This window comes from Cavia porcellus, unplaced genomic scaffold, assembly GCF_034190915.1.
Source record: "Cavia porcellus strain 051 isolate PalLab524CR breed Dunkin Hartley unplaced genomic scaffold, mCavPor4.1 scaffold_14, whole genome shotgun sequence".
In the NCBI taxonomy this organism is placed as follows: Eukaryota; Metazoa; Chordata; class Mammalia; order Rodentia; family Caviidae; genus Cavia; species Cavia porcellus.
In genome coordinates this window covers 61,636,350-61,661,960 of record NW_026947497.1, presented here as the reverse complement: position 1 = coordinate 61,661,960, position 25,611 = coordinate 61,636,350, and the positions used below count along the sequence as shown (strand labels likewise).

Below are 25,611 nucleotides of genomic sequence, written 5' to 3'. Positions count from 1 at the left end.
CTGAGGGGCATTCCCTCAAATCCCTCAAGCTTCTGTAATTTTCTCCTAACATCAGGGGCTGACTGGGACACGAAAGCAGTATTAATTGCTCGTGTGTTTTCAGGTGCCATCAGATTAATTGGTATATGTAATCTATATGCCTCTAGAAGGCGCTCTAAAAACATAGCAGGAAATTCATCTGCTAATTGTCTTACCTCAGTCACTCGAGATAAATTGGTGAGCTTCTTGGCGGCAGCACAAAGCGCGTCTAGAAGCCTCAGGCAATAATTATCGAGAGCCCTCTTCCCTCCATCTGTATTGGGGTCCCAGTTAGGTCAGGAGGAAGGGAACAGGCATTCAGTTCTCTGCTGATCAGTAGATGTAGATCCGTCCAGTTCTCAGACTCCTCTTTGCCCAAGAGTGCAAATGCACAGTCTCTCTTCGGCCGTGAAGAGGATGCGCAGGATCTGTTGGTAATTGTCCCAAGTGGGGCAATGGGTGGAGAATACAGATTCTAAAAGGTTAATCAGATTCAGGATCCTTTGAAAATGGAGGATTTTGGGATTTCCAATTATAAAGGTCTGAAAAGGAGAAAAGGATGTACACAAATATTGAGCTCCTGTCCGGCCGAGGGACCTCCCGTAATGGACAAAATGGAGCCACCTCAGAGCTTTGCTCTGAAGACGCCTTGGGCCGTGGGTGTCGGTGGGTGCAAACAGGATGTGGTGGGGATGGAGCAGTGGAGTCAGGTTGAGGGTCAGAGGTGGGGTACAGGGGAGGCAGCAGGAGTGCCTCCAGCGGGTCAAGGGGGTCTTCTTAGGAGGGCAGGACCAGAGGCGTGGTAGGATCAGAAGGCGGCTTCTCGGGTTTTACTTTTGGTTTGAGGGTCACAATGACTGTCACGAGAGGGCTTAATCCAGGAAGGGGCATCATAAATTATGTCTATCCATATCTGAAAATAGACACTTTGGTCAGAGTGAGCAGGGGGCCCAAAAACATACCGGCGAGCAGCTTGTGCTGTCTCCATGTTAAAAGACCCGGAGTGGGGCCAGACCCCCTAGGTCCTTAACGGCCATTCCTGTGTGACAAAAGTTGTTAATCTGACTTTATGAACTCTTTCCCCATATCCCTCAGCCCACCACTTGAATTCCTTGAATTGATCAAGCACAAGGCTAAGGGGTGTGCTGAATTTAGATTCAGGTTGCCCCATGGCCAGCAAAGATGTCAGTTTCTTTTTTTCTTTTGTGGGAGAGTCTAAGAGACAAAAATAAGATTAGGAGGAAGAGACAGAACCAACAATGAGATTCAAATAATGGTCAAAATGCCTTTTGTCCATTTTGGGCTCATAGAAGGGATTCCTAGGAGAAAATGTTCTTTTAGATTTGGGTAACCAAAAGGAGAACAGTTAGACCAAATGGACACACAGACAGACATACAAGACAAGACAAACTGCAGCAAAAATGGCCTTTGCTCAAAAATTGGTCAAATTTTGGGATCTGGAGGGATTAACAAATTAACCAACAGAGCAGTTCCCCACCCGGGGCAGAGTCACAAACAGATGAGATTCGTCCCAAAAAACAATTGACTCTGTCCTCGGGAGGTCTCCACTCCCCAAATTGAGGGTGTCCCCTCCTGAAGTAAGAACTGACTGCAGTCTAAATAAACCCTCCAGAGTACTTACTTTTAGATGTTCAGAATTGAGTCAGGGGTCTTGATTCCATCCCGGACAAGCCCCCAAATGTGATAGCTCAGACCCCGGATTAAAATCCAAGGAAGCAAGAAATTAAGAAATTTGGAGCAAAGGCTTTATTTTTAGGCCAGGCCTGTCGACGCAGCCTCCGGTAGCCAATGTGGAAGACTGCATGCCTCACAGGCTAAGGGTGGAGTTTTTAAAGCTAAAAACCACAAAGCTATCAACCTATTTCAGATAACATTTTTGGTACATTCCATTGCTCTCTGTGGTTAAACATTTTCTCAGAACAGCACACCTTGCAGAAGCATGCAGAAGGGGGTTGGGGGGGATTTACAAGGAGCTGAAACTTAAGTCTTTACTGGAAATGGAATTTTAATTTTTATTGAAACAGCACATACAGAACAGGAAGGAGGTGCATTGGTTAGAGCTAGGCCACATCAGAAACCACCTTTTTCTTCCTCCAGGACTGTTTACTTGCCACCGCTAATCTGCATGCAACAGCAACCTTCCTCACTGAACACAGGTAAACTGCCAACCTTCCTCACTCCATGTAGGTGAGCTACCGTCCAGAGTTTTCTGTTTCCATAACTTTAGCAAGCTTGCAACAGAAAACCCATCCTGCCGTCCTGAACAGGGACACCAGTTTTGACATTCCTTAGGCCACATGGCTTGAGGCAAGACTGACATTTTTGTTCACTGGGACCCTGCCCTCCACTTTTCAGTGATGAGGCCAAGGAGAATGGGTATAGGGACTTTCCAGTGTCACACTTTCAAAATAACTTTAACTTTTGTTAAGTGTGACCCAGCACAGCTTCCACATTCCTGGGGCGTGCTAACGCTCTTATGTTCCAAGGCAAAGGTGTTCTCTCAGTTCACTTAAAATTCGGTCATGGGGACCACTTCCTGTCCCCTCAAAACACACTTTTGGGGTGCCTCGTTCATAACCTTGGTGCTCTTGGCCTCTAGAAGGCTATAAAAACCAGAAAGCTGATCTTTTATTTATGCTTTTGTCACAATGGCAGCAAGTTGGCAGAAACTCTTCATCTTTAGGCCTTTTCACTTTAAGATGTGTCCTTCTCTCACTCTGTCTTCTGTGATGGCCCAAATATTTCTGGCTCACTCTGCTCCACAAGGATCTCTCTCTCCCTCCCTCCCCACTGGACTGCTTTAGATAATGTGGCTCCTGTCTTTACGGCCCCTCCCCTGCATCTCTCATACCAAACCCCGCAGCCTTCTCAGCTAGAGGTTTCTTTGCCCCCTGCACTGCCATCCTCTCCCTCCACTACCCGAGCCATCTGTTCCATTGGAGGGTTCTTTGTCCCATTCCCCTGCATCGACATTTTCTCTGCCAGCTCACCCAAATTGGTCAAATATATTTGAGTGCACTATAATTTTATGATTGTCAGTTTATATATCTGCTGTCTGTTTGTCCATTTGCCTGCCCTATAAACAGCTGTTCCTTTTTATTTGATCTCAACAATTTTTCCTCCTCTTTTACATTTTCAGATCATTTAATCAAGGTTTATTTGGGTTATAGATTTAAAAAACATGCTTCCACCTAGGTTGCCAGCTGGTCAAAATGATGCTAAACTTGGTTAAACAAAATCCCTTGGGGTGAGGAGACATTGGACAGGACTCGAATTGATAAACAGGAAAGTGGCCACTTGGTAACTTTAACCAGCTCTTGTTCATTAATTGGAGGCCCCAATAATCTTCATAGCCTTATGGGAGACACCTCAACTAAAGTTCATATGAGTAAGACAATTCATTGTTGCTGATCTGATGGTGTATTCATACCTTCAAATATAAAATTGGGGTTGTTTATGATGACAAGTGCTTTCTTTCAGATGCACACATCTGCCCTTTTCTTGTGCTCCAGCCAGGAAATTCAGGTCAGAACAACACGGGGTCACCAGTCAAATGATAATTTTTAAACAAAAATTTGTGTAATGTATATGTTATACTGGAGATGCTTAGTGAACAGTCCAAACAATGTCACAAATTTCTTCAGTGCTCAAATGTTAAAACACCCATGGTTAATACAAAATAATAGTTCCATTTAATGTTCTATGTTAAGCTTACTGCCTCTACTACACTGTACTGTTGTCAATCTTCTGGATGTTCAACAACTAAAATTAAGAGATAATTATAAATTCCTTTTGGATTCCTTTTGCTTGTATCCACCAGCAAATTGGGGCCATAATTAACTATACACAACTGGTGTTAGGTGACACTGCAGCTGATTTCTCTCCTAAGTAAAAAGGTAAAATTAATAAAACAGGCCATCCTCCAAAATCAGATGGCATTAGACATTCTAACAGCATAAGAGGTACTTATACAATTGTAAAAACCTAAATGTGTGTATGACAAATGAATGACATGTCAGTTTCTAAAATTCCCTGAACCTTATCCTTATCCTCCTTATGGGAAGTCATTGCTAAAGTTATAATCATAAATACTCTGTTGATTGTATTATTTGACTCCTGCATACTTAATTGATTCTTTGCCTTTGTCTCCTTTAAACTTAAAGCTGTACACCTACCCAAGATAAAGCCAGATGTCTTGTGACTGTGGAAGAGACAGATACCTTTCACTGTGGGCCAGATCCCAAGACAAAAGGCCAATCTTGGCCCTCAAACCCTATAGGGAGACCTTATTAATATGGCTTTTCATGTTTTCAACAACAGAGATAAAAATCAAAAGGAAAAATAACAATCTGATCTTTTAGCAGTGACACTTGGAGCTCTGAGATAGGTAAACTGAGACAAGGTGGAGCTGCCTGAACCCCTCCCAGACCATGCTTCAAATGCAGCAAAAAAACAACATTGGGCAAAATAATGCCCCAATCCTGGAGTTCCTCTGGGACCTTGCCACTGCAAGGAATTTCAAGGGCCACTGGAAGAGCAACTGTTCTAGCTGCCAGAGAGTGGGTAAGCCATCCACTAACTCCTTGCCCTCAGAGGAGATCTCATCACCACTAGATTCATCGCTGACTGATCTTCTCAGACTTACTGCTGAAGACTGATGGGGCTTGGGGCCCACCATTAAGGTGTCCTTCCCAGAGCCCCAAGTCCCACTGGAGGTCTCAGGTAAGACATTCTCTGTACTTGTGGAAATGGAGGCCATGTATAGTGTTCTTCCTGAATTTTCAGGCCGCTATATTAAGTCCTCAGTCTCTATAGTGGGTGTTTACAGCCAACCTATGCAGCCTTTGCAGACAAGGCTTGTTCCATGCAGGCTCCAGACTCCTTCTTCTCTGGTCAATCCCATAGTTTGAGATACCTCTAATCCCACCTGCACTACCCATGCCATGTCCATTTTAATTTGTCTCAGGAGTCCTTCAATTTTTTCCTTGTGTTCCCTAATATCCCATAGCTCCCAAACATTTACAGGGAATTATACCTATAATTAAGTGCATTTTAGACAACGGTTTTCTTAAAGCTACCCACTCATCCTATAATACTACCATTCTCCCAGTACTTAAGCCTGATAGGTCTTACCGTCTAATACAGGACTTTAGGGTGATCAGTAGTGTGTTACCCCAGTGGTGCCAAACCCTTATATCATGCTTTCTCATATCCCTCCCTCCACCACTCAGTTTACAGTTGTAGATCTTAAAGATGCGTTTTTTAGCATCCCCTACACCCTGATTGTCAGGATTTCTTTGTGTTTACATGAAGTGATCCAGACACTCCCAGGTCTCAATAACTTACTTGGACAGTGCACCCCAAGGGTTCAGTGATAATCCTCACTTCTTTAGCTAAGCTCTCACTGCTGACCTTACAGAACTTGATCTCAAACCTAGCACTCTCCTTCAACACATAGATGACCTTTTCTTATGTTCTCCATCCCATATGTTAGCCACATAACATTCAGCTACTCTCCTTAATTTTCTTGCCAGTCATGGGTACAGGGTCTCTCCTGCTAAAGCCCAAATCGCTTCCCCAAAAGTCAAATACCTAGGTCTCTCTCTCACCTCCACCACTCATTCCATCACTACAGATTGTAAGGCTACTCTGTGAGATTTCCAGGTGCCCACAACTAAACAACAAGTTACATCTTTCCTAGGTTTAGCTAATTTCTTTCATCTATGGATTCATAACTTGCAACTCTAGCTCAAGCCCTCTACAAAGCTTCTAAAGGCCCCATATCAGAACCCCTAGACCCCACTGAGCCCATACATAACTCCTTTCATAAATTAAAAGAGTTTTCCTAAGGGCTCCAGCCCTCATCCTTCCTGATCCCACCCAATCTTTCACTCTGTACACTACCCTTCAGGGCCACAATGCTGTAGGTATACTAGGATACAAGAAGGGACCTTCTTTTCTAGTGGTAGTCTACTTGTTAAAGCAGTTAGACAACACAGTAAAAGGATGGACACCTTGTCTTTGAGCCCTTGTGGCTGCAGCCCTACCTATACAGGAAGCTAAGAAGTTCACATTAGGGTAGTCTATTACAGTACACTGACCTCATCACCTAAATGAGCTCATCTCACACAAGGCATTCCCTGCCCTGATGACCCCTTCTCGCCTTCAACAGGTACATCTAGCCCTCTCTCAGTGAAAGAGTTGCTGGCCCAGACCGGACACTTTAACCAGGAAAAGCCTCAGCCAAGTTAGGGGGCTCCTGCCTCCCCCGCCCCTATAGATTTGCCTGTAATCCTATACCCCCATCCCTGTAACCCTGGTGCCAAACGTGTGCCAATGAAATACTGTGCATCCCTAATGCCCCTTGGGGTCCGTCCCAGACAGAGGCTACTTATGGGCCTCACTCCACGTGGAGAAGAAGAAGAAGAAGGAGAAGGAGAAAGGGAGAGTGTGTTCCAGAGAGAGACCATCGGTCCCGGGGTGGAGATGCTGCGCCCCGGGGCCGGGGGGGTCTCTCCCCACATTCCCGAAATAAAGGTTACTTATATTTTATATTTCTTATCTTTGCAGCCACCACTGCCCACTACTTTCACGGCTGTCCACTCCATTCCTTCCACGGACCTCTTTCCCCTCTTCCCCTCTTCTTCCCCCCTCTTCTTCTCAGACCTAACACTCAGAAACTAGTGGTCCTCTTAATGTGGTATCTTTACTTCCCACCTCAGAGGGCCACTCTCACCATGACTGTATTGAAGTCTTAACAGATGACTTCTACCCCATTCCATCACATTAATAGCACATCTCTCTCTAGCCTTTGACACATGGTTCATAGACGGTAGTTCAACACAGACAGCCAAAAAAAAGGCAAGATATGCAATAGTTAACCAGTCAAAAGTTATAGAGGCAAATCCACTGCCACCTTGGACCTGTTCCCAGAGGGCAGAACTTATTGCCCTTACATGGGCTCTTACACTAGCAAAGGACAAAGTCATAAATATGTATACTGATTCAAGGTATACATTTAGCACTTTACACTCTCATGCCTCTATCTGGCAAGAATGGGCTTTATTAACTCCCAGGGAACCCCATCATTAATGCACCTCTTATCCCTAAACTCCTAGAAGCAGCACAACTCCCAAATCAGCCAACAGTTATTCACTGTAGGGGACACCAGAATTCTGCAGATCCCATTGCTCACGGCAATGCCTTTGCAGATTCACAAGCCAAGTTAGCTGCACAAAGGCCCTGTCCTTCTCATCTTCTCTGTTAGTCCCAAACAGTCTACCTCAGCACCTCAGCACCTCAGCACCAGAGCAGCTACAGCTACTTCATAAACCAGGTTACACACAAAACACCCAGGGATGGGATTTTTCAAGGATCTAAACTTGTTCTCCCACATCAACAGGCCTTAGACATCATCCCTGACTTACATGACTGTTTCCATATAGGACCACAGGCCTTATACAGACTCTCAACCCTAGTATAGTTACACACCCTTCTCTAAAGGCTATCATTCTTCAGATTACTCACACCTGTCATCTCTGTGCTAGGACCTCTCCTCAGGGACACATACAACACCCCCTTCCTTTCCTACTCATCAATTTCATGGACACACCCCTGGTCAGGACTGGCAGATAGATTTTACACACATGCCCTGCCAAAAAACTCTCAAATATCTTCCCACCTTTGTTTGTACTTTTCAGGATAGATAAAAGCCTTTCCCACAACCAGGGAGACCACTATGTAGTTACTAAAGTCCTATTACAGGAAATCATCCCAAGGACTACAACCAAGGTGGAGTGGCCCATACCTGGTCTTCTTGGCAACCCCAACAGCGGTCACAGTTGCTGGACTCCCATCCTGGTTCCACATCACTCAAGTGGCGCCCTCCAGCCCTAAATCTACCCACTCCATTGCCTACTCATCTCCATCTCACCAAGGCCTCACAGCCACAACTCTCAGGCTAAGTCATGTTTTGTTATTAAATTAGATTTGGTTCCTAATTCCTTACATTCTATTAATTATCTTTTTTTTACAGCAGGACTCTTAAAACAGTCTTTTCTAAAGACTCCCACATCATGCATAAGATCATCTTCATGTTGTTCTATGTGACAACTGTCTTAGTTTTCTCTACCCTCAGCTGTTTAGTCAAATGTGACATCCCTGAAGGCCTAGGCTCTTACCTTCCTTATAGTGACACAGCCATGGCCCTCCCCATCCCTCTTACCCTTTCCAGCTCAACTCCTGGACCAGAGACAAGTCCTACCTACACTCTTAACTTTTACCCTTTCAGATGGGGGAATAATCACCTCTCATAACTTCACTTCTCCTAACCCCACACTTATCTTTCAGAATTCTACCTCACCATGGTCCTGATGGAACAGCATATTTAAATCAAAGGCACCTTTCCTTCTACCTTTCCTGGGTCCTTAAATATGATAGTGGCCTGCCTTCTCATAGCACCTTGTCTCTTTGTCTTCCAGTCTAACATGCGGGCATTCACCAATGATAAAGTTGTCCTGGCTGAAACACCTGGCACCAGCTTCTGCATCAGCATCAACTATCATCCCACCAACCCTCCTAAACCCTAATAGGCGCCCCCTTTTCAGCAGGAAGTAGTAAGAGAGAGAGATTGCACCCTTTTCCTAACAATAAAAAGACGAGAATGAAAGGATTTTGCCCTAGATACGATATTACGGCATGGGAGGCAGGACCAGGGGATCTTTACCTTGAGGTCACTTTCTCCTCCCCTATGACAAATTACCAGTGGCATGAAAAGGTCCCAATCAGCTGTTCGCACCTCAGCAATGCTGCCCTAAGAAACCACCCCAATCAGAAATTATATATATGTCCCACGCCCCACATTTCCAGCATGAAGAGAGCCAGGCCCCGGTGGTCACGGAGTTTTCTCCACATCCTTAGAATAAAGGCTACTTTTATTTTATATTCTCTCTTTCATCGCACTGAAAACCCTATCACCTTCTTGCTCTCTTGCTCAGAACCACTGCCAGATCTTGAATGTAAGCATTAATAAAGACACACACACAGCACACACCATACCACGATTTGTTTTAAATGGTGGAAAGTACATTTCAACAGGACCAGCGCTCTTGCCAATTTTGATAGAAAAGGTAACCGCAAGTATTTTATTTTATGCATTTATTTTTTATTTATTTTATGCATTTAAGAACATGATTCTGAGATGGGTCTCACCTGACTGCCAGGGGCAGTCACGGTAGGAAAACAGCTGATTCCTTCCTGTAGGGGTCAGGGTTTAGAGCCGGTTGCACAGCCAGAAGCAGCTGAGCTACCTGCAGCTCTGCAGCGGGTAAACAGTGCCTGGGCTCTGCCACCAGAGGGAGCCCGAGGGCTGGGCCATCTTCTTTCCTTCCTCACCACAGAAGGGTAAAGGGCCAGCTCAGGGCGGTGGAGCCGGGACCCAAGGGCTGACCGCCTCCTCTTCTGGAATTCTCCACCCGGTTCCAGAGCTGAGCCTGCACCCCACGCCCACAGCTAGTGGCCCACCAGCGGCCCAAGGGAGCCCTTCCACCTCCGGCCGCTGGTGGGGGCTGGTGCAGTCAGGATCTGCCCTGCCCGGGGCCTGCGGGAGCCCAGGCTTCTTTGCCTCCCACCTCATGGGGCTGGCTGGCCTGAGCCCTTCCCAGCCTGCAGCAGCCCAGGCACCCAGCAAGGGCCGCAGGCTGACCCCACTCTCACAGGCTCACTGCTAAGAACGCAGCGTGGAGCACCGCAGCCAGCTGCAGCACAGCTTCCTCAGCAAGGGGACCCCAAGCCCCTGTTCCCCACTTCTGTGTAGTGCTCCGCCGGTTTGGTGGGGTGGCCCACACTTCACTGGAACAAAGCTCTGGGTCCAGTTATTCTGTCCCACCCCCGCCGGCTAACAAGCACGGTGAAGCCTGGCTAGGGAGCTAGGTGGGAGGCCCAGGCTGGTAATCTAAGCACTCCCAGGGAGGCTGAGGCAGGAGGATTGCCAGTCAAGCCCTACCTGGGCAGCTTAGCGATAATGAGTCCTTGTTTCAAAATTAAAGAAAAAAATGAAAAAGCTGGGCTGGAGGCAGACTGGGCCACACCCTGCTGTGGGGAGGGCAGGTGTAATCGGGTCACTTTGGGCACACAGTATTTGGCTTATGATGGCCTTACTGAGGAATAACACACACGGGCCGAGCAGGACCTGTGCGTTCCTGTGCTCGCTGTCCTCCCGTCAGCGCTATGTCCGTGAGGCTCATTCGTCCCCACTGCTTCACAGATCCCACTCTGTGGGCAGACAAACATCACCGCCCTCCAGACCTGGCCTCAGTTTCCAGCTGAGGGTCGGCCCGTGCTCTGCAGAGGGGAGTCACAGCCTCCTGACCTCGGCACCGGCTCGACTGGTCCATGCGCTGTGCACTTGCTGGCCAGGTTCTCCCCACAGCCTTGCTACTGGGTGCACAGTGACATCACGGGGTCTGTTACTTTGCATTTCCTCGCCAGCTAAGGGTGAGAAGCGTTTACTACGCTTGCACTCATCCACACATCTGCTTTGAAGGAGGAATCTTTTCAAATGTTTTGCCCATTTTCTTGTACAGATGTAGCTATTAAGTCCAGAGGGTTCTTTCCATATCCTGAATTAAATCCTTTATCAATACAGTCAGACCTTGATTTGTGAGCCAAATTTGTTCCATTTGTTACAACATGCTTGTAATTCAAAGCATGTATCAGAGCAAATGTCCCAATCAGAAATAATGGAAAGTTGGATGATTCATTCCACAAAAATATGCATGTAAAAATGATTACAATACTGTAATACAGGGGCGGGGGATTTAGCTCAGCGGCATAAGTGCCTGCCTTGCAAGCAGGCAGTCACGAGTTCGATCCCCGGTACCAATAAAAAAAGAAAAAGACAAAAAAAATACTGTAATACAGTACAAAATAAAAAAACAAATGTAAAGAAAAATAAGCAAATGGATCTGCATTTACATTTGAAAATTTTGTGGCTGTCCCATAGAGAGACAGAGAGAGGGAGAGAGGGAGCCCTAGCTCAGTCGTGATCATGTGATTCCCAGCACCACATTCTACTCACATTACGAGGTATCACTCATTTATGGAGCTAAAACTTACTAGAAATGTTCACTTGCCTCACGGATCACTCCCAGACCAAGTTACTCACAATCCAAGGTTTTACTATATATGATTTGCAAATAGTTTTTCCTACTATGATTTGTGCTCTGTCTTAGCAGGGCTTTTGTTTTGTTTTGTTTTGCTTTGCTTTGCTTTGAGACAGAGTCTCACTATGCAATTCAGGCTAGCCGCGAACTCCCAGTAACCCTCCCGCCTCAGCCTCCTGAGTACTGGGATTACACGTGTACCACCACGACTGGTTTAACAGTGTCTTTGGAAGATTATAAGCTTTTGATTTAGGTGAAGCCCAAATAATTAATTTTTATTTTAAGGATTATGCTTTTGGTGTCTCATGTAAGAAATCTTTGCCTACCCTCAGGTTGTTAACATTTCCTCCTATATTTCCTGCTAGAAATGTTACAATTTCTGTTTCTATGTTTAGGCCTAAGATTCATGAACCTATATTGGAAAACTTCAGCATGCCATTGGAAACAAGATTCTGATGTTATCAATTTGAAGTCATAGTTTATGTCCAGCAAATCATGAAGGATTTAAAAGGAAGATCATAAAACCAAACACTAAGGATTTCTGTTACACAGCCCTATAATCACACCACTCTGCCTAGGCACTTCAGCAATTTAGTGAGACTGCCTCAGAATTAAAAAAAAAAAAAATTAAAAAGGGCTGGGGAGGTAACTCCTGGGCTCAATCCACAGTACTTGGAGCAGAAACTGCTATTAATTCTGACTTTTGCTTTCAGAATAAGTGAGGTGCATGGCAGCCTTCTTCCCCGTCACAGGCTCTGCCCCCCCACAGTGGACATGCACAGGCTAGAAACATACCCTGGGATGCCAGCGATCCCGCGTGGCCCCGGCTCTGCCGCTCTGCTCCGCAAAGGCGCATTCGTCTGTCTCATGGAGCTCAGAGGCGGAAGGAGTGTTGCTTCCTGCAATGTCACAAGAAACCCTGAGTGGCACAATAGCTTCTAACCAGTGTCTCCCTCTCCCAGCACCCGCCGAGCCCCCACCCCGAAGGCAGACCCTCTCTTAGGGAGCCAAGGACTGGGTGATTTTAACTGTATGAGGGCCCTTTTCTGCTCACCTAGAGCCACAGAGTGCATGCCACTTTATTCTTGCTTTACAGACAGAGGGTCCCACTGGTTTGGGGCCCTCAGGGTACCTTTGGGTGCAGCGACCCTACTCTACAGCCCCCACCCTTTATCATGAGCCTCTCCAGCTACAGAGCTCAGAGCTGAACAGCACCACGAAGCCAAATATCCGAGTGACAATGCGCTCTACTTCTAGGTCAGCAAGCCTCTCGTGGCTTAGGAAGGGGACCAGGCTCCATCTCCAGGGCAGGACAGGCTGCAGAGAGCCTGGAGGGGAAGCCTGCTATGCACAACTCTGGTCAGCTCAGAGAAGCTAGTCAGGAAGGCCTGGCAGGGAGTGTGGGGACGCAGGAACCCCAGGTCACTCTCTGGGCATTGGCATCCACGTAGTCCCCCCTTGTCCCTCTTGGCAGCCTCGGGGCGGTGCCAGGTGTGCCTCATTCCCCTCGGGTGCTCGGCAGGCACCCGACCCCTGGGTGCCTCACCAAGCCCCAGCGCTATGCTAGGATGGCTTGAGCCTGGGGTGGCTGGTGCAGAGGACCCAGGCCCAGGAGGACAAAGTGTGTCGTGGGTGGGTAGGCACCAGACAGTGACCAGGAGGGCAGGCCCTCTCCTGGGAAGGAAAGGTTCCTCCGTGCCGTCCCTGGGCCGCTGCCCTGCTGGGAGCCAGCTCTCCCTGTAGGGCCCAGTGTGTCTTCTCTGGGACAGCAGGGCTGACCCTGCAACAACAGCGCTCCATGAGGCACAGCGGGCCGCATCGTGCCCGTCCTGCCAGCAGGTGGCGCTGTCCCATCTCCTCTCTCCTCCTCCCCCTCCCCCTTTTCCTCCTTTTCCCTCCCCCATCCTCCCTCCGTGAGTCCAGCGCACAAGCAGTCCCACCCTTCTCTCTTCAGCCAGGTACGATGCCCTGGGGTGGCCCTCAAAGGGGCCTGAGGGGGATGGTATCCACTGCCCCAGCCCGAGCTCCCTCTGCCTGAATTGAATTCAGGGCCAGAACCAAAATCTTCAGCCCCAAGTAAAGGTGAGAATAACCCATTGCCATTCCCCCACAAGCAAGGAGCTTGGACTTTCCTCAGATTTTGCAAACTAGAGCTGCAGAGCTCTGGCCTTGCCAGGCTAGAGCTGCCCACAACCCTGCTGGGCATGATCGTGCATGCCAGTAATCTCAGCACTCTGGGAGGCTGAGGCAGGAGCACTGCAAATTTGAACTAAGCCTGGGCAACTTAGTGTTTTAGCAAGATCTTATCTCAAAATAAAAAGGGTCAGGGAGGTAGCTCAGTGGGAAGGCCTTGAGCTAAATATTCAATATCTTACATAAAATAGAATACAAATTTTTTTTTTTTTTGGTACCAGGGATTGAACTCATGACCTTGCACTTGCCAGACAGGTGCTTATGCCTCTGAGCTAAATTTCCAGCCCCTAGAATACAAATTTTTAAGGGGCCCAGGATGCGCTCAGTACAGAGGCTCTGGGGTCAATCCCCAGCACTGCCCCACCACCACCACCACACACAGCTCTAGACAAAGCCCCCAGCCCTGTGTGGCCACTGAGCCCAAGGGGCCAGGTCTGACTCCAGCAGTGCTCAAGTGTGAGCAGTGCTGCATGGCTGGAACTCAGACAGCAGAACAGGAGGGGCCGTGGGCCTGGAAGGGCTCAGGAGATGTCCCTGGGCTCTGGGGTTTCAGAGGGGGCTGTAGGGTGCCCCGCTCTTCCTCCTTCCCTCCCTGGCCCACACCACGCTGCACACCTGCGATGCTGTGCTACCACCACCAGAGGCTCAGACCAATGTGGCCGCCCGATCTTAAGAACCATGAGCCAGGGGCTGCGGATATAGTTCAGCAGCTCATGTACCTACCTGCTAAGTGCAAGGTGGAGAGTTCAATCCCCAGTACCAAAAATAGTAATAACTGTGAGCCCAAATAATATCTCCTCCTCTCCAGGGCTGGAGGATCTAACCCCAGAGCACTGTACCTCCCAGCACCCTCCCTTTTGGAGACAGAGCCTCAGCTGCCCAGGTAAGACTTGAAGTTGAGATCCTCCTGCCTCAGCCTACGTGTTTAAATTCCTTAAGCCAATGGCTGGTTCGGTGCTGCCTTTTCCCTTGTCTCTGAATTTCCTGGCACCTGATTTTTAACCCACACGGTCCTAATGCCTCCCAAGGTGGAGCCTCCTGCTCCTCAGCCAATGTGGGTACAGATGCTGTGGAAGGAAGAGCTGGCTCTGGCTTTCCAGGAACCGCAGTGCCCAGTGTTCAGTGATAATTTCCTTACCATCCAATACAGAGCCTTTGAACCATTCTAAATGCCATGTCATAGATACAGTTTCTGACTGGTAATTTCTTGTAACAATAGGACACCTGTGTTCCCATACATTCAGGTGTTTTTTAACTTGCCAAAACCTGATTGATTTTTTAAACAATAATCATCACAATTTGGGCTTCATGGCCCAAGAAAGGTAAGGAGGAAGAAGGTACCCACAGAAATGTGGAGGGGTGGATTTACTCTGAAGATGTGTTAACTACATAAAGAGAAGTTGCTCCTACACAGAGTAAGACAGCCCTGTAAACAAACATGCTGGGCAGAGAGGACACTCATGACGGGACACAGCCTGAAAGCCGGTGTGACTGCAGCCGTGATGTGACTGCAGCTCACAGGGGTTGGCTGCCAGGCAGGGACTGCCCACAACTGGAGTGCGCTAGGCAGAAATCAGAGACCCAATGCCCAGCAGCAGGGATGAAATGTACCCTTTGGTGCCCGATGCTGATAAGATTTCTTCAAGGCTGGGGACTGAGCTCAGGACCTGGGCATGGAGCCATGTCCCCAGACTTTTTTCATTACTGAGACAGCTTTTTGCTACGTCACTAAATTGCTCAGGCTGGGCTGCAGTGTGCAACCCTCCTGCCTCAGCCTCCCTGAATGCTGTGATTACAGGTGTGATAACTCTTACAAAGACTGCCAGCAGACAGGTAGACAGGTGAAACACAGGAGTGGCGGCAGCAGGCTCACTTCCTCTCCATCTGAGGCTGCACCCTTTGCTGTTGGGGATTGCTAGAGTCCATAAAGGGCTTCTCACTGAAAAGCATTTCCCAACATCTTCAGGGAGGTTTTACAACTTCTCCTGGGTGTGGGTAGCAGTCAAGCTTTCACCTTTTCTCTGAAGTCGCATCTTCCTGTTTTTTGAGAATCACTATGTAGCCTAGGCTAGCCTCGAGGTCTGGGCAATCCTCTTGTCTCGGCCTCCTGTCCTGGGATTTCAGGCGGGCCCTACCATGCCTAGCAAAGCCTTTCTTCTCACAGATTTCAGACTCTGGCCACCCAGGTGGTTTCATGTTGGGTTGCTTGTTTTGTTTTTGTTTGCCTTAAACATCTCAGGAAATGGCAGAAAACCACAGCTATTGAGCCAGGGGTACTCCAAACCTAAATCATAGCGAATATGGGAACCAAAACATTTCACACTGGCTGGCTTGAGAAAGATTGGTGCCCCGTTGTCTCTGACAGGAAGCCCCCAGAGTATGTCTGGCCTCAAGCAAGAAGGCACCTGAATGCAGGAGTAGGAGAGGAGAGGGCTTGGGTCCCAGGGGTCCAGGCCTTCAGACCAGCAACTCAGTGGTTGGAGCTACCTGAGCCAGAGGGAAAGAAGCCAGCCAGGGCCTCACTGCATGAGGCAGAGGCAACAGGGCCACTGCAGATCCCGCCTGGTGTGCACTGCTGGGTCACACATTACAGCTCCACTCCTCTTGGGGATACCTCCCCTTGGGGGGGCTGCTGCCCTGCATCTTGCTGACTATGCCGAATGGGGGGGTGAGCTAGGGGCACTGACACAATTTAAATGCAAGATTCTGTCCCTTTTACAGGCTGCATGGTAGAAGGAAGGAAGGAATCCCTCTTCGCCCATCAGAGGCCAGAGACGGGCACCTGCAGGTTCTCGATGCATTAAAACCCCACACTTAGACACCTGGACACAGCCAAAGACGACTTCTGCCCCCCTCTCTGGGTTCCTGTTCGGTCATGGGAGGAGGAAGGGTGAGCCCTCAGCACCTTCAGCAGGGGACGGGACAGGGGCGGCTTTGTGAGCAGATACTGAAAACAGAAGTCTGAAGAGGTCCCCCCCTGGGCTTAGTAGACCATTAGAGGTGTGTAGAGTAGTCTGCGTGTCTGGTGGCCCAGTGCTCAGGTCTGACAATGTGTGACCTCAATCTAGATGGTGGGGGTAGGCACGAGAAGAGGGTTGCAGAGGCCATGTCCCTGTGGCCGCCCACCCGGCGCGATGAGGAGTCTCAAAGAGCAAAGCCACGTGGCACAGGGAAGCTCCAGGCGTGGGAGCTCCAGGCAGGGGCCCGGTCCCAGCCACGGGAAGACCTGGCGTTGCCAGGAGCAGCTGTGGCAAAGCCAGGCTCCTTGGGTTGAGGGTCCCCACCCACAAAACCAGAGTGGGTCCTGCGCTGTTCTGTTTGCAAAGTCGAAGCCTGAGAGAGGGAGCTAACAGCTGGGCCTGGGGAGGTGGAGGAAACAGAAGCAGAGGTGGCTCCGGCTTGGCTCCCTGCTATCAGCACTAGGCACTGTGACTCACTTGCTCCCCACCCTCCCCTGCCCCTCCTGCTGGGAAGTCACAGCCAGTGCCTTAGCCTTCACTTCACTGAGGCCACCACCTGGACACAGAACTACGTGTGCGATTTCTTTGCACCCGGAAGCAAATCTGTCTGAGTGCCTGTGTGGAGCCATGGACAGTGATTTCCTGTGCCCACCTCCTGCAGAGACCACAGGTGTCACCTTCCGGGGATTCTGCTGCCACGGAAGGTGCCCCTTGTACCCTGAAACCCAAAAGGCCTTCGTGCCACCCTTGGTGCCTACCCCCTCTCCATCGAGAGCTCACCTTTACTGCCACCATCGCTCACCAAATCCATTCCCACCAGAGCAGCTTGGGGCCTTTGCCTCCTCCCTGTTAGGGCAGCTTGATGGTCTCCTGTTCTTCCCTGAACCAGCTGTCAGTAAACCTGGTCACAGTGGCTATAGTGACAGTGTTGGGGTTAGTCCTCTATTAGACACAACTGTGGGCCACTGCACTGTCTCTGCTTTATCCCATGTGCACTGCAGAGAGGGCAGGTGCTGTGTCCCTCTGATTCCACAGTCAGAGGTCACTGGAGACCACTTTACACTCTGCCCTGCTAACCTTCATCATCTAAGAAACCTAGAAACCAAGAAACCCGATTATCCATAATCATCAGTCTTTGTCCTGAATTAGCCCAAGTGTAACTGGCCTGGGGGTGAAGTCACCTCTCCCAACTCATGGCTTTGGGCCTTCCAGAACACACACAGGTGGTCCCGGCTCAGAACACTTCCTTTGACTCCCCCAGAAGCAACCCTGGGGAGAACCTGCCACATTTTCAGAAAGCACGATGCTATGTAAGCACCCTCTGCTTATCTCAGCAGGATTAGAGTTTATGGCAGAGGCTCTCCTGTCCCTCGGGCCTCCAATTTCTATGGGGCAGATTACAGGAGGCCAAAGGCGGCTTCCCTTTCCCCCACTGCCTGACCATGATTAAGACTTTTACTGGAGGGCTGGGGCCACTCCCTATGGGGACGCAGTCCACTGGAAATCAGGATCCACCCTCACACTCTGAGTCTCCTGCCTATGCTGGGGAAAGGTACAGTGACTGAGTCCAAACTCCTAGCGCTCCACCACGGCTCTTCCCCAGTCCTTTCTGTGTGAACACCCCATCCCTGTTGGGTCCACAGAGGTACAGGTGCTCTAGGTGCCAGAACACAGAGCCTGCAGCGTGAAGTCCAGGAGGGGCTGAGACCACTGGATCCGTCCATCCTTGCAGTCCCAGGCTTTAAAGTAACAACAGAAGGGCTTTGGGACCTAGAGACAGAGTTCTACCAAATTCCCTGCACCGATTTGGCTGTGGGGACAGAGTAAGAAAGATCTGACAGAAGACACTGTCTGGACAGGGTGAACTATGAAAGGTCCAAGGAGTGGAACTTCCAGCCATAGCAGAATGCAAGTCCGCAAGTGCGCAGGGCACCCTCTCCAAGCCAGGCCGGGCGTAGGCTGCAGAGCGAGTCTCAGTAACAACTGAACAGCTGAGCCTATGTCAAAAGCACAGTGAGACACTGCTTCACACACGCGGGGTGGCTGGAGTCCAAAAGGAGGGGTCATCACACGTGTCAGTGAGAGCGCGGTGAACCAAGCAATATGCACTGCATCTGTAATACTAAGCCTGCCTATAATACGGACCCATACGAAAATGCATGCATGTGTGAATATACACACGCATGCAGAGTCTGCCAAAAGGGCATACACACCTCCGGGAAAGAAAAAGTGCTACAAACATTTTAATACTAAATGTAGGAAGATATGGTGAGATTAATACAGATGACCTTTGGCCTCTACAAATGGTGGGCCTGTAATCCTAGCATCGGAAAGACAAAACAGGAAATGGTGCCCAGTATGGTGGCCAAAAGCTTGAGCTTGCAGACATTTGTTAGGGCTGCGGACTATGGCCGGGGTGACCTTGGTCACTGAGGTTGCTGCATATGGATTTTCTTTAAGGGCAGCAGTGCAGTGGGTTTTCTGTGACACATGACATCCTCTCGGGCCCCCCACACGAGGGTGACACTAGTTGCTGAAAAACCATACTATTTTTCTTTTCCCAAGGTGTGTGAACAGTTTTCTGGCAATGGAAGATGAATAAACACGTGGTAGCCAGGTGGGGTGGTGCACGCCTATCATCTCAGCACTTTGGGAGGCTGAGGTAGGAGGATCTCAAGTTTGAGCCCAGCCTAGGTGACTAAGCAGATAGAGGAGACTGTTCCAGAAAAAGCACGAGCTTCCTGGGAGTGTGTTCACATCCTACAGCTGCCACTCTGGAAACCCAGCAGATCACTTCCTGCTGAACCTGTGCCTGTGGGGGGTGAGGCCTTCTATGAAGGGCGTGTGTCAAGTGTGTAACAGTGTGCCCGGAGCACGGCACCTCTCTGCACAGCTGTGTGCAGCCCTGCTGCTCTGATGGGAAATACTGGATATAGTTATTCCTTAGAGAGGGAGAAGGTGGCCAGGGACAACTCACTCATGGGTCATAGGACTCTAGACCTGGGTTAACCACAAGTGTGCGGCAGCCAGAATGGTTCCCCACCTCTGAAAGCTGCTGGGGCCGCACCGAAGCACCAGCTCCCACACTCTCTGCAGGCAGCTCACACTGTACCGTCCACGTGTGGTCTTCCCTGGCCGGTCACACTGCACCAGGCCACAGGCCACAGACCACATGCACTAGCTCATTCCATTCTGCTGTTATTGTAGAATCTCTAATCCTTAAAGAACTCTTCTAGGCATCAAAAAGCAGAAGCATGTTGGTGGCTTGTATTTAAACATCAATTTGCTTGAGCCAGGCAGATAACCTCTTTTCTGATTTTCCCTGAAATAGGAACCTGTCCCTGAGCAAAACATCAACACACAGAGTCCTGCTAAAGCCACCAGTATGAACTGTTTGCATAATCTACTTTTCTCTAGAGCTATAAACATTATTGCTAGTTCATGGCTGGCAAAAGAGCCCATTAGCCTGACCTTCTGGTGATCTGACTCTAATTCAGACACTGGCCACATTTATGAGCCCTCAATTCATTAAGCTGTCAAGACAAACAAACGGTGCCTCCTAATCAGCAGGAGGGCAGAGCCACTCAATAAAAGCCTGTTTGTAGTGCTATAAGTGTGGCAGGAGCTCCTCGAAGAGGAAGAGGCGGCTCAACAGAATTAACGGCAACAGAATTAACGGGCCATAAAAGTCACTCTGCATCACTACTGGGAAAGCTGGTGTGGGCACCACCAGCACAAGAGGCAGAAGGGAGGCCAAGCGGTGATGGCCAGCACCTCAATGCACAGCTGCTCACCCTGCGCAGAGGTGGCCTGGAGCCCTTCCACATGCTAACCCCAGCCGGCAAGCCTGGCCAATAGCTGCCAGCCCAGATACCCTGGGATTCTGCTGCCAGCGTCCACACACAGCAGTAGCCCTCAACACCTGAGCCAGGAGCAGCGAGGGGGCCCAGAGCCCTCAGCAATCCCTTCCATGGGAACTGGAACGTGGGCTTTGCCTGTGGTCACAGGATGCTCTGCTGCCAGTGAGTAACGCTGTTTTGTGTAATCTGGTCTCATACGAGTAGATTAGAAAACTGAATCTTTTCTGTGAGATTATGTAAAATTATAGGTTTTAAATTTTTACACCTAAGTGTTCAAAAGACCAAGTTCTGCCTACTCATAATCTACTGAAAAACATGATTTAGTGGCAAAGTATGTGAAATAAAATCACACATATATTTCAAAAAGATATGGCTGTGCTGTAACCCCACTCCTGGAGGTCCCCAAGACACACACGGGAAAGAAAAGCCAGTGCTCAGCATCCCCGGCCAGCTCCCTGCCACCCCGCAAAGGACTAAGAAGGAGCAAAGGAGTCTGGGAAGCTACAACGCCCCAGGACATTTCTCAGTAACAGCCTCACAGCTTTACACTCAAAACATCAGCGTCAAGACTGAGGCGAGGCAGACATCCCTCCTTTTCAGGCCCGGGTCCTCGGACAGAGGACCTCTCTGCCAGCACTCGCAGTGCTGAGCTCACAGGCCGTCTCTTTGCAGGATGGCTGTTCCCTTTCGGATCTCTGCTCAGATGCAGCAAAGCAAGGCGGTGGTTCAAGGGCACCCAGGCTTCGTATCTGTGATGGGATGCAGAGCTGACTCTCCAGCCAAGCCAGGGAACCCCAGCAAGAGCGCAGGCTTTGGGCAGAGGGGTATGCCAAGTAAGGATGGGGAGGACAGTGGTGACTGATGCCATGGACTCATGGACTCAGGGCCAGTGGGACACCAAGATGGAGACGTCCCAAGGGCTGAATGGAGGTCTGGAACACAGGCCAGAAGAGCAGTAGGAAGAGAACAGGCAGATGAGAGTACAGCATCACAGAGGTGCAGGCAGCCACTCCAAGAGGAGCAGAAGGCAAGCAGGAAGGAGACTGAGCACAGGGCCTCAGAACACCGTGGATACCTAGGGGCTGCAGGGAGAGAATTCAGAGACAGGAGGATAGCAGCCCAGGAGAGGAGGAGGAAGAGAAGACGGGATGCAGACGGAGGCAGGGGTTGAGACAGGGACGGGTTCGCGGAACACTGTCCCACACTACTGTCGGCTCAGTGCAGTGACCGGAGTAGAAGTAGCGGGTCGGCTGAGTGCAGCGGGAGTGCAGATGAGATGTGCACATTTTTGCCCCCACACCTGGGGGAAAGGAAAACAGCACAAAAGCTGGGGAACAAAATCTTCCCCAGAAGAACAGTGTGGGAAGCCTATACCGAGATGAGAAAGGCAAAAATTATAAATGAGAGCAAAAAGCTGGTAGTTCAGGTGGTGAGAAAAGATGGAACCCCCAGGGCATTGTCTGACTGGCGCTCAGGGCCAGAAGAAATGCCCACTGCAGCTGCCTGCTGCAGGTCAGTGCACAGGAGCGGGGCGGGAACAAGCGGGCAGAATTCCTCCGTGCCCTCAGCACAGAAGGGTCAGCACTGATGCTAGGAATGGAAGATAGGACTGAAGGAAAGAGCAGGGTGGAGAAACCTGAAGGCCTAAGGAAGAAAGGCAATGGTTTTCTTGAGGCTGCGCTGCTGGTTACGCCTTGGAAACAGAGCAGCAAGGGCAAGGGACTGATTTGGAGAGGGGAACCAGCAAGTCCTGCGCATCCATCACATCCCACCGCTGTTCCTGGAGTCTGACATACGCTCATTTAATTACTTGCTCCTTAGCATTAATATCCCCATTTTGTTGACAGAAAGTTGGGGGTTCTGAAAAGCTTAGTAACTGCAAAGCCACAATGCTCAGGAAGCTGTTATGCAAAGCCGCATCTGCCAGACACAAGCACAGTGCAATCCTGGTGCCCATACCAGCCCCCGTCCATGCCACCCTTTTCTCACTACTACTTGTAAGTCTTCCACTGCCCAGAACAACAATAACAAATCATGCTAAGTTCATTAGTGGAACAATCAGATCGATAACATGTTAAAGGGGTTTTAGCTCCCTGCTGCATAAACACATAGATCCTGCTGTCACTTTGATTAGTGATGGAGAAACATTTTATGTGCTTGATTAAAGCAGTGACATAAAAGTGTGAGACCATGTAAACTAAATGTACAAACTCTAGGGCCCACGGTACAGGTCGGGGGGAAGCTTGTGCTGAGCGTGTACACACTCCTGGGTCCAATCTCTAGCACCACAGTACTGTGTGTGCTCACACACACAAAGGCGAACTCTGCTTTTTCTCTGCTAAAGTACACCATGCCATTTGTGGGCATGCGATACTTAGGATTTTTATGCAAATCCTCAGTAAACAAACACCTTTGAGGGGCTGGGGACATAGCTGAGCTGCATAAGTGCCTGCCTGGAAGCACAAGGTCCTGAGTTCAACTGCCAGTAACAAAAAAAAGAAAAACCACCTAACAAATATATTTGAAAACACAAACACACACCGATGCAATTATCAGTTGTGTCCATACATTAGCTAAGTAGGACCTCAGGCAAAGCACAAAAGTACCTCGAAGAGCTCATGCAGCACCTGCTGCCTGCAGGATGTTTTACGCAGGTTAACACTCCCGTGAATGCTGTCGAGTGGGTCTGATACTGGACAACTGAAGAAGCCGAGCTCCAGTGTCTTGGTAACTTGCTCAACATCACAGAACTCCAAGCAGCAGAGCAAACCGTAGTCTGAGTCCCCCATGCAGAAGACTGGCCTAGCCAGGCTGACAGCCCCACCCCACCCCACCCCGAGGCCTCAGAGGCACTTGGCTCCCCATCAACCTCCCACTCCAACCCTTCCTGACATCTAACAGGAAGCCACTCAAGTTCTTTAATTAGTAGTGAGGTCCTCACGGACACGACCCAGGCCTGTTTCCCACGACTCTAAGGCTGCTTTAGTCACAGCTTCCTCTTTTCCTTCTCGCTGTCCTCCACGACTGAGCTGCAACCCCGTGTCCTCTTTCCCAGACATCCTCCCAGGTATTTGTCCTCACGCTGTAATTCCAAGAAAGCTTTGAAGCTGCTCTTCCCACTAAGACCCCTACCTGCAAGCCCCATCTAGGCCCGACAGTCTGTCCCTTTCTGTCTCCTACTCAGACTACACATTACTTCTGGGCAGGGACAGAGTCCTTACCTTGCGTCCAGTTCAGGTAGCTGGCACAAGACACATGTTCAATGACCACTCAGGCGACTGTGGATATAACCAATCATCTCAAAAGGTTTAACAATCATTTAAAACAAAAATACAAAATTCTATTTATTTTTTTTTTGTCTTTCTGAGACAAGGTTTCACTTTGCAGTTCAAGCTGGCCTTGAGCTCATTTTGTAGCTACAAAAGGATCCTCCTGCCTCAGCCTCCCAAGTGCTGAGATTACAGGCGTGCATCACCACGCCCAGCATGATACAGAATTTTGAAAGGATGTCAAGAAAGGCCAATGCAGCTTTAAGGTGGGCCTTGGCCTAAACAGACTCTGAGTTTAGAAGTCTCTTTCCTTTGTGGTAGACACAACTATGCCTGACAGCTCCGTGAAGCAGAGCCAGGGAGGTGCCCCCACCAGGGCCATGTCTGCAGACACCTCACGCTGTCCTTCTGTAAAACCAAGCTGAGATCATCTAACACCCGAGAGGCCAATCATTTTAAGTCTCTACATTAGTAGTTTCAAAAGACAAAACAATACATCTCGTATTTGTTACTAACTGTAACTGTTATGAAAGACACAATCTCACTGTTGTTTCCTTAGCACAGTAAATAAAATATGCAGAATAATCTCCATCTTAAAAAAGTCCTGTGTCATCTGATTATGTTTCAGACGCAGTACTTAGTAGCATTTACCAAGATTTTAGTTTCTACTAATGAGAAAGAAAATTTCTCATACAAACAGAAAACAAAACTTCTATCTGACCGGAACATAAGTTTTTCCTTAGTTATCACATTCAATTTGGGTAAAATAGGAACCTGTTCTAACTTAAAAAAAGAATTCAAGTTTGCCAGAATGAGGCTAAAGTCATTAATTATGCCATGAAAACTAAAAACATCTCACTATGGAATAAATTCCATGTTCTATTCCTTGTTGGGGCATGAAAGAAAAAGAAAATAAAACTTTCTAACAATACGGAGGTTGTGAGTTTTTATACTCTTGAAACAGTGAAGTATTTCAAAGACGCAGAAAAGAATAACAATATATTAAAGTTAAAATTTCTTTACTTTTTATTTCTAAATAGATGAGGCACAGCAAATCATTTGACATTATTATCCATTTACCAGACGTGTTTAAAACAGATCATAAAAAAACTAAAACCAAGGCTGAACTATGGCTCTTGAACAAGTTTTTCCTTGCAAAAGGTCTCACTTTTATTGTTCACATGCTGTTCCAATGTCCCTGATGCTAAGTAAAATAAATTACAGAGCCTTACTGCAATCAAACCCAACAAAACACTACAGTTCACATTATGTAACCATCAGTCACCTCACCACAACTAGGATTTGAATCAAAGGAAGGCTGAAAAGCACCTACCACTTTTGTTAAAAGTTCTAGTTTTAAACGACAGCACAATACTGAGAGATCTGATTCCATAACCTGGAACGGATTCTCAGACTTGTTATTCAGAGTCTGCCAGGAAGGATGCCAGATAAACTATCCCAATTTTCAAAATCTGAAGCCTCAGGAAAAAAAAAATAGCCCAGGAGATCCCTAAAGTCCCTCTAATAACTAACACACTCTAAATCTTTAGACAAAGTTTAGAATGTGCTGTTTTAAACCATTTCTAAACATTTACATCTTGGCTCACTCACACAGCAATGTTTGGAAGATCTGAAAAACTGGGGGGAAAACTGTACCCATCCCTAGTTTCATCAAGATCCTGCCACACAACTCAGTCCCACTGTGCCACTCCTAGCCAGACAAGGGCTGTTGTGTACTGTACAACCCCCAGGGAAAGAAAAGGCAAATGATGTGTCAGTCTTAATTCAAAACAATGAGAAAGTGAAGCTGGCTTACCAAGCCTTTTTTTTTTTTTTTTTTTGAGACACAGTGTTGCTATATAGTTTAGGATGGCCCTGAACTCTTGGTGATCCTCCTGCCTCAGCCTCCTGAGTGCTGGGATTACAGGCATATGCGACCACAAAACAAGTCTTTTTAAATAATTTCATAAAGTAGCTTTGTTTCAACCTGATTTATATCTCATTACTTCAGACATTAAGACTTGACTGAAAGCTACACCGACTTTGTAACCAATCTCAGTATAAAATATTACTTTTTAAACAATACATTATTTTAGAATTGGAGAAATATGTCAGTACTGTTGTCTAA

General features: G+C 48.4%; 1 protein-coding gene across 19 annotated transcripts in view; it reads right to left on the bottom strand.

Annotated features, from left to right (window-relative positions):
• Ackr2 (atypical chemokine receptor 2) overlaps positions 1 to 25,611 on the bottom strand; it is an 80,094-nt gene that overhangs the window by 53,009 nt on the left and 1,474 nt on the right. For 3 of the 19 annotated variants that reach the window (XR_010051559.1, XM_063260983.1, XM_063260984.1), the window contains exon 2: positions 11,997 to 12,100. Coding sequence is in view for 3 of the 19 variants with exons in the window: in XM_063260983.1 (XP_063117053.1) it covers positions 11,997 to 12,070 (74 nt within the window). In the remaining 16 variants the exon portion in view is untranslated. Of the gene's footprint in view, positions 1 to 194; positions 12,101 to 22,820; positions 23,020 to 25,611 lie in introns of those variants that run through there. The other 16 variants (XR_010051550.1, XR_010051548.1, XR_001202879.3 and 13 more) reach the window with 12 other exon arrangements.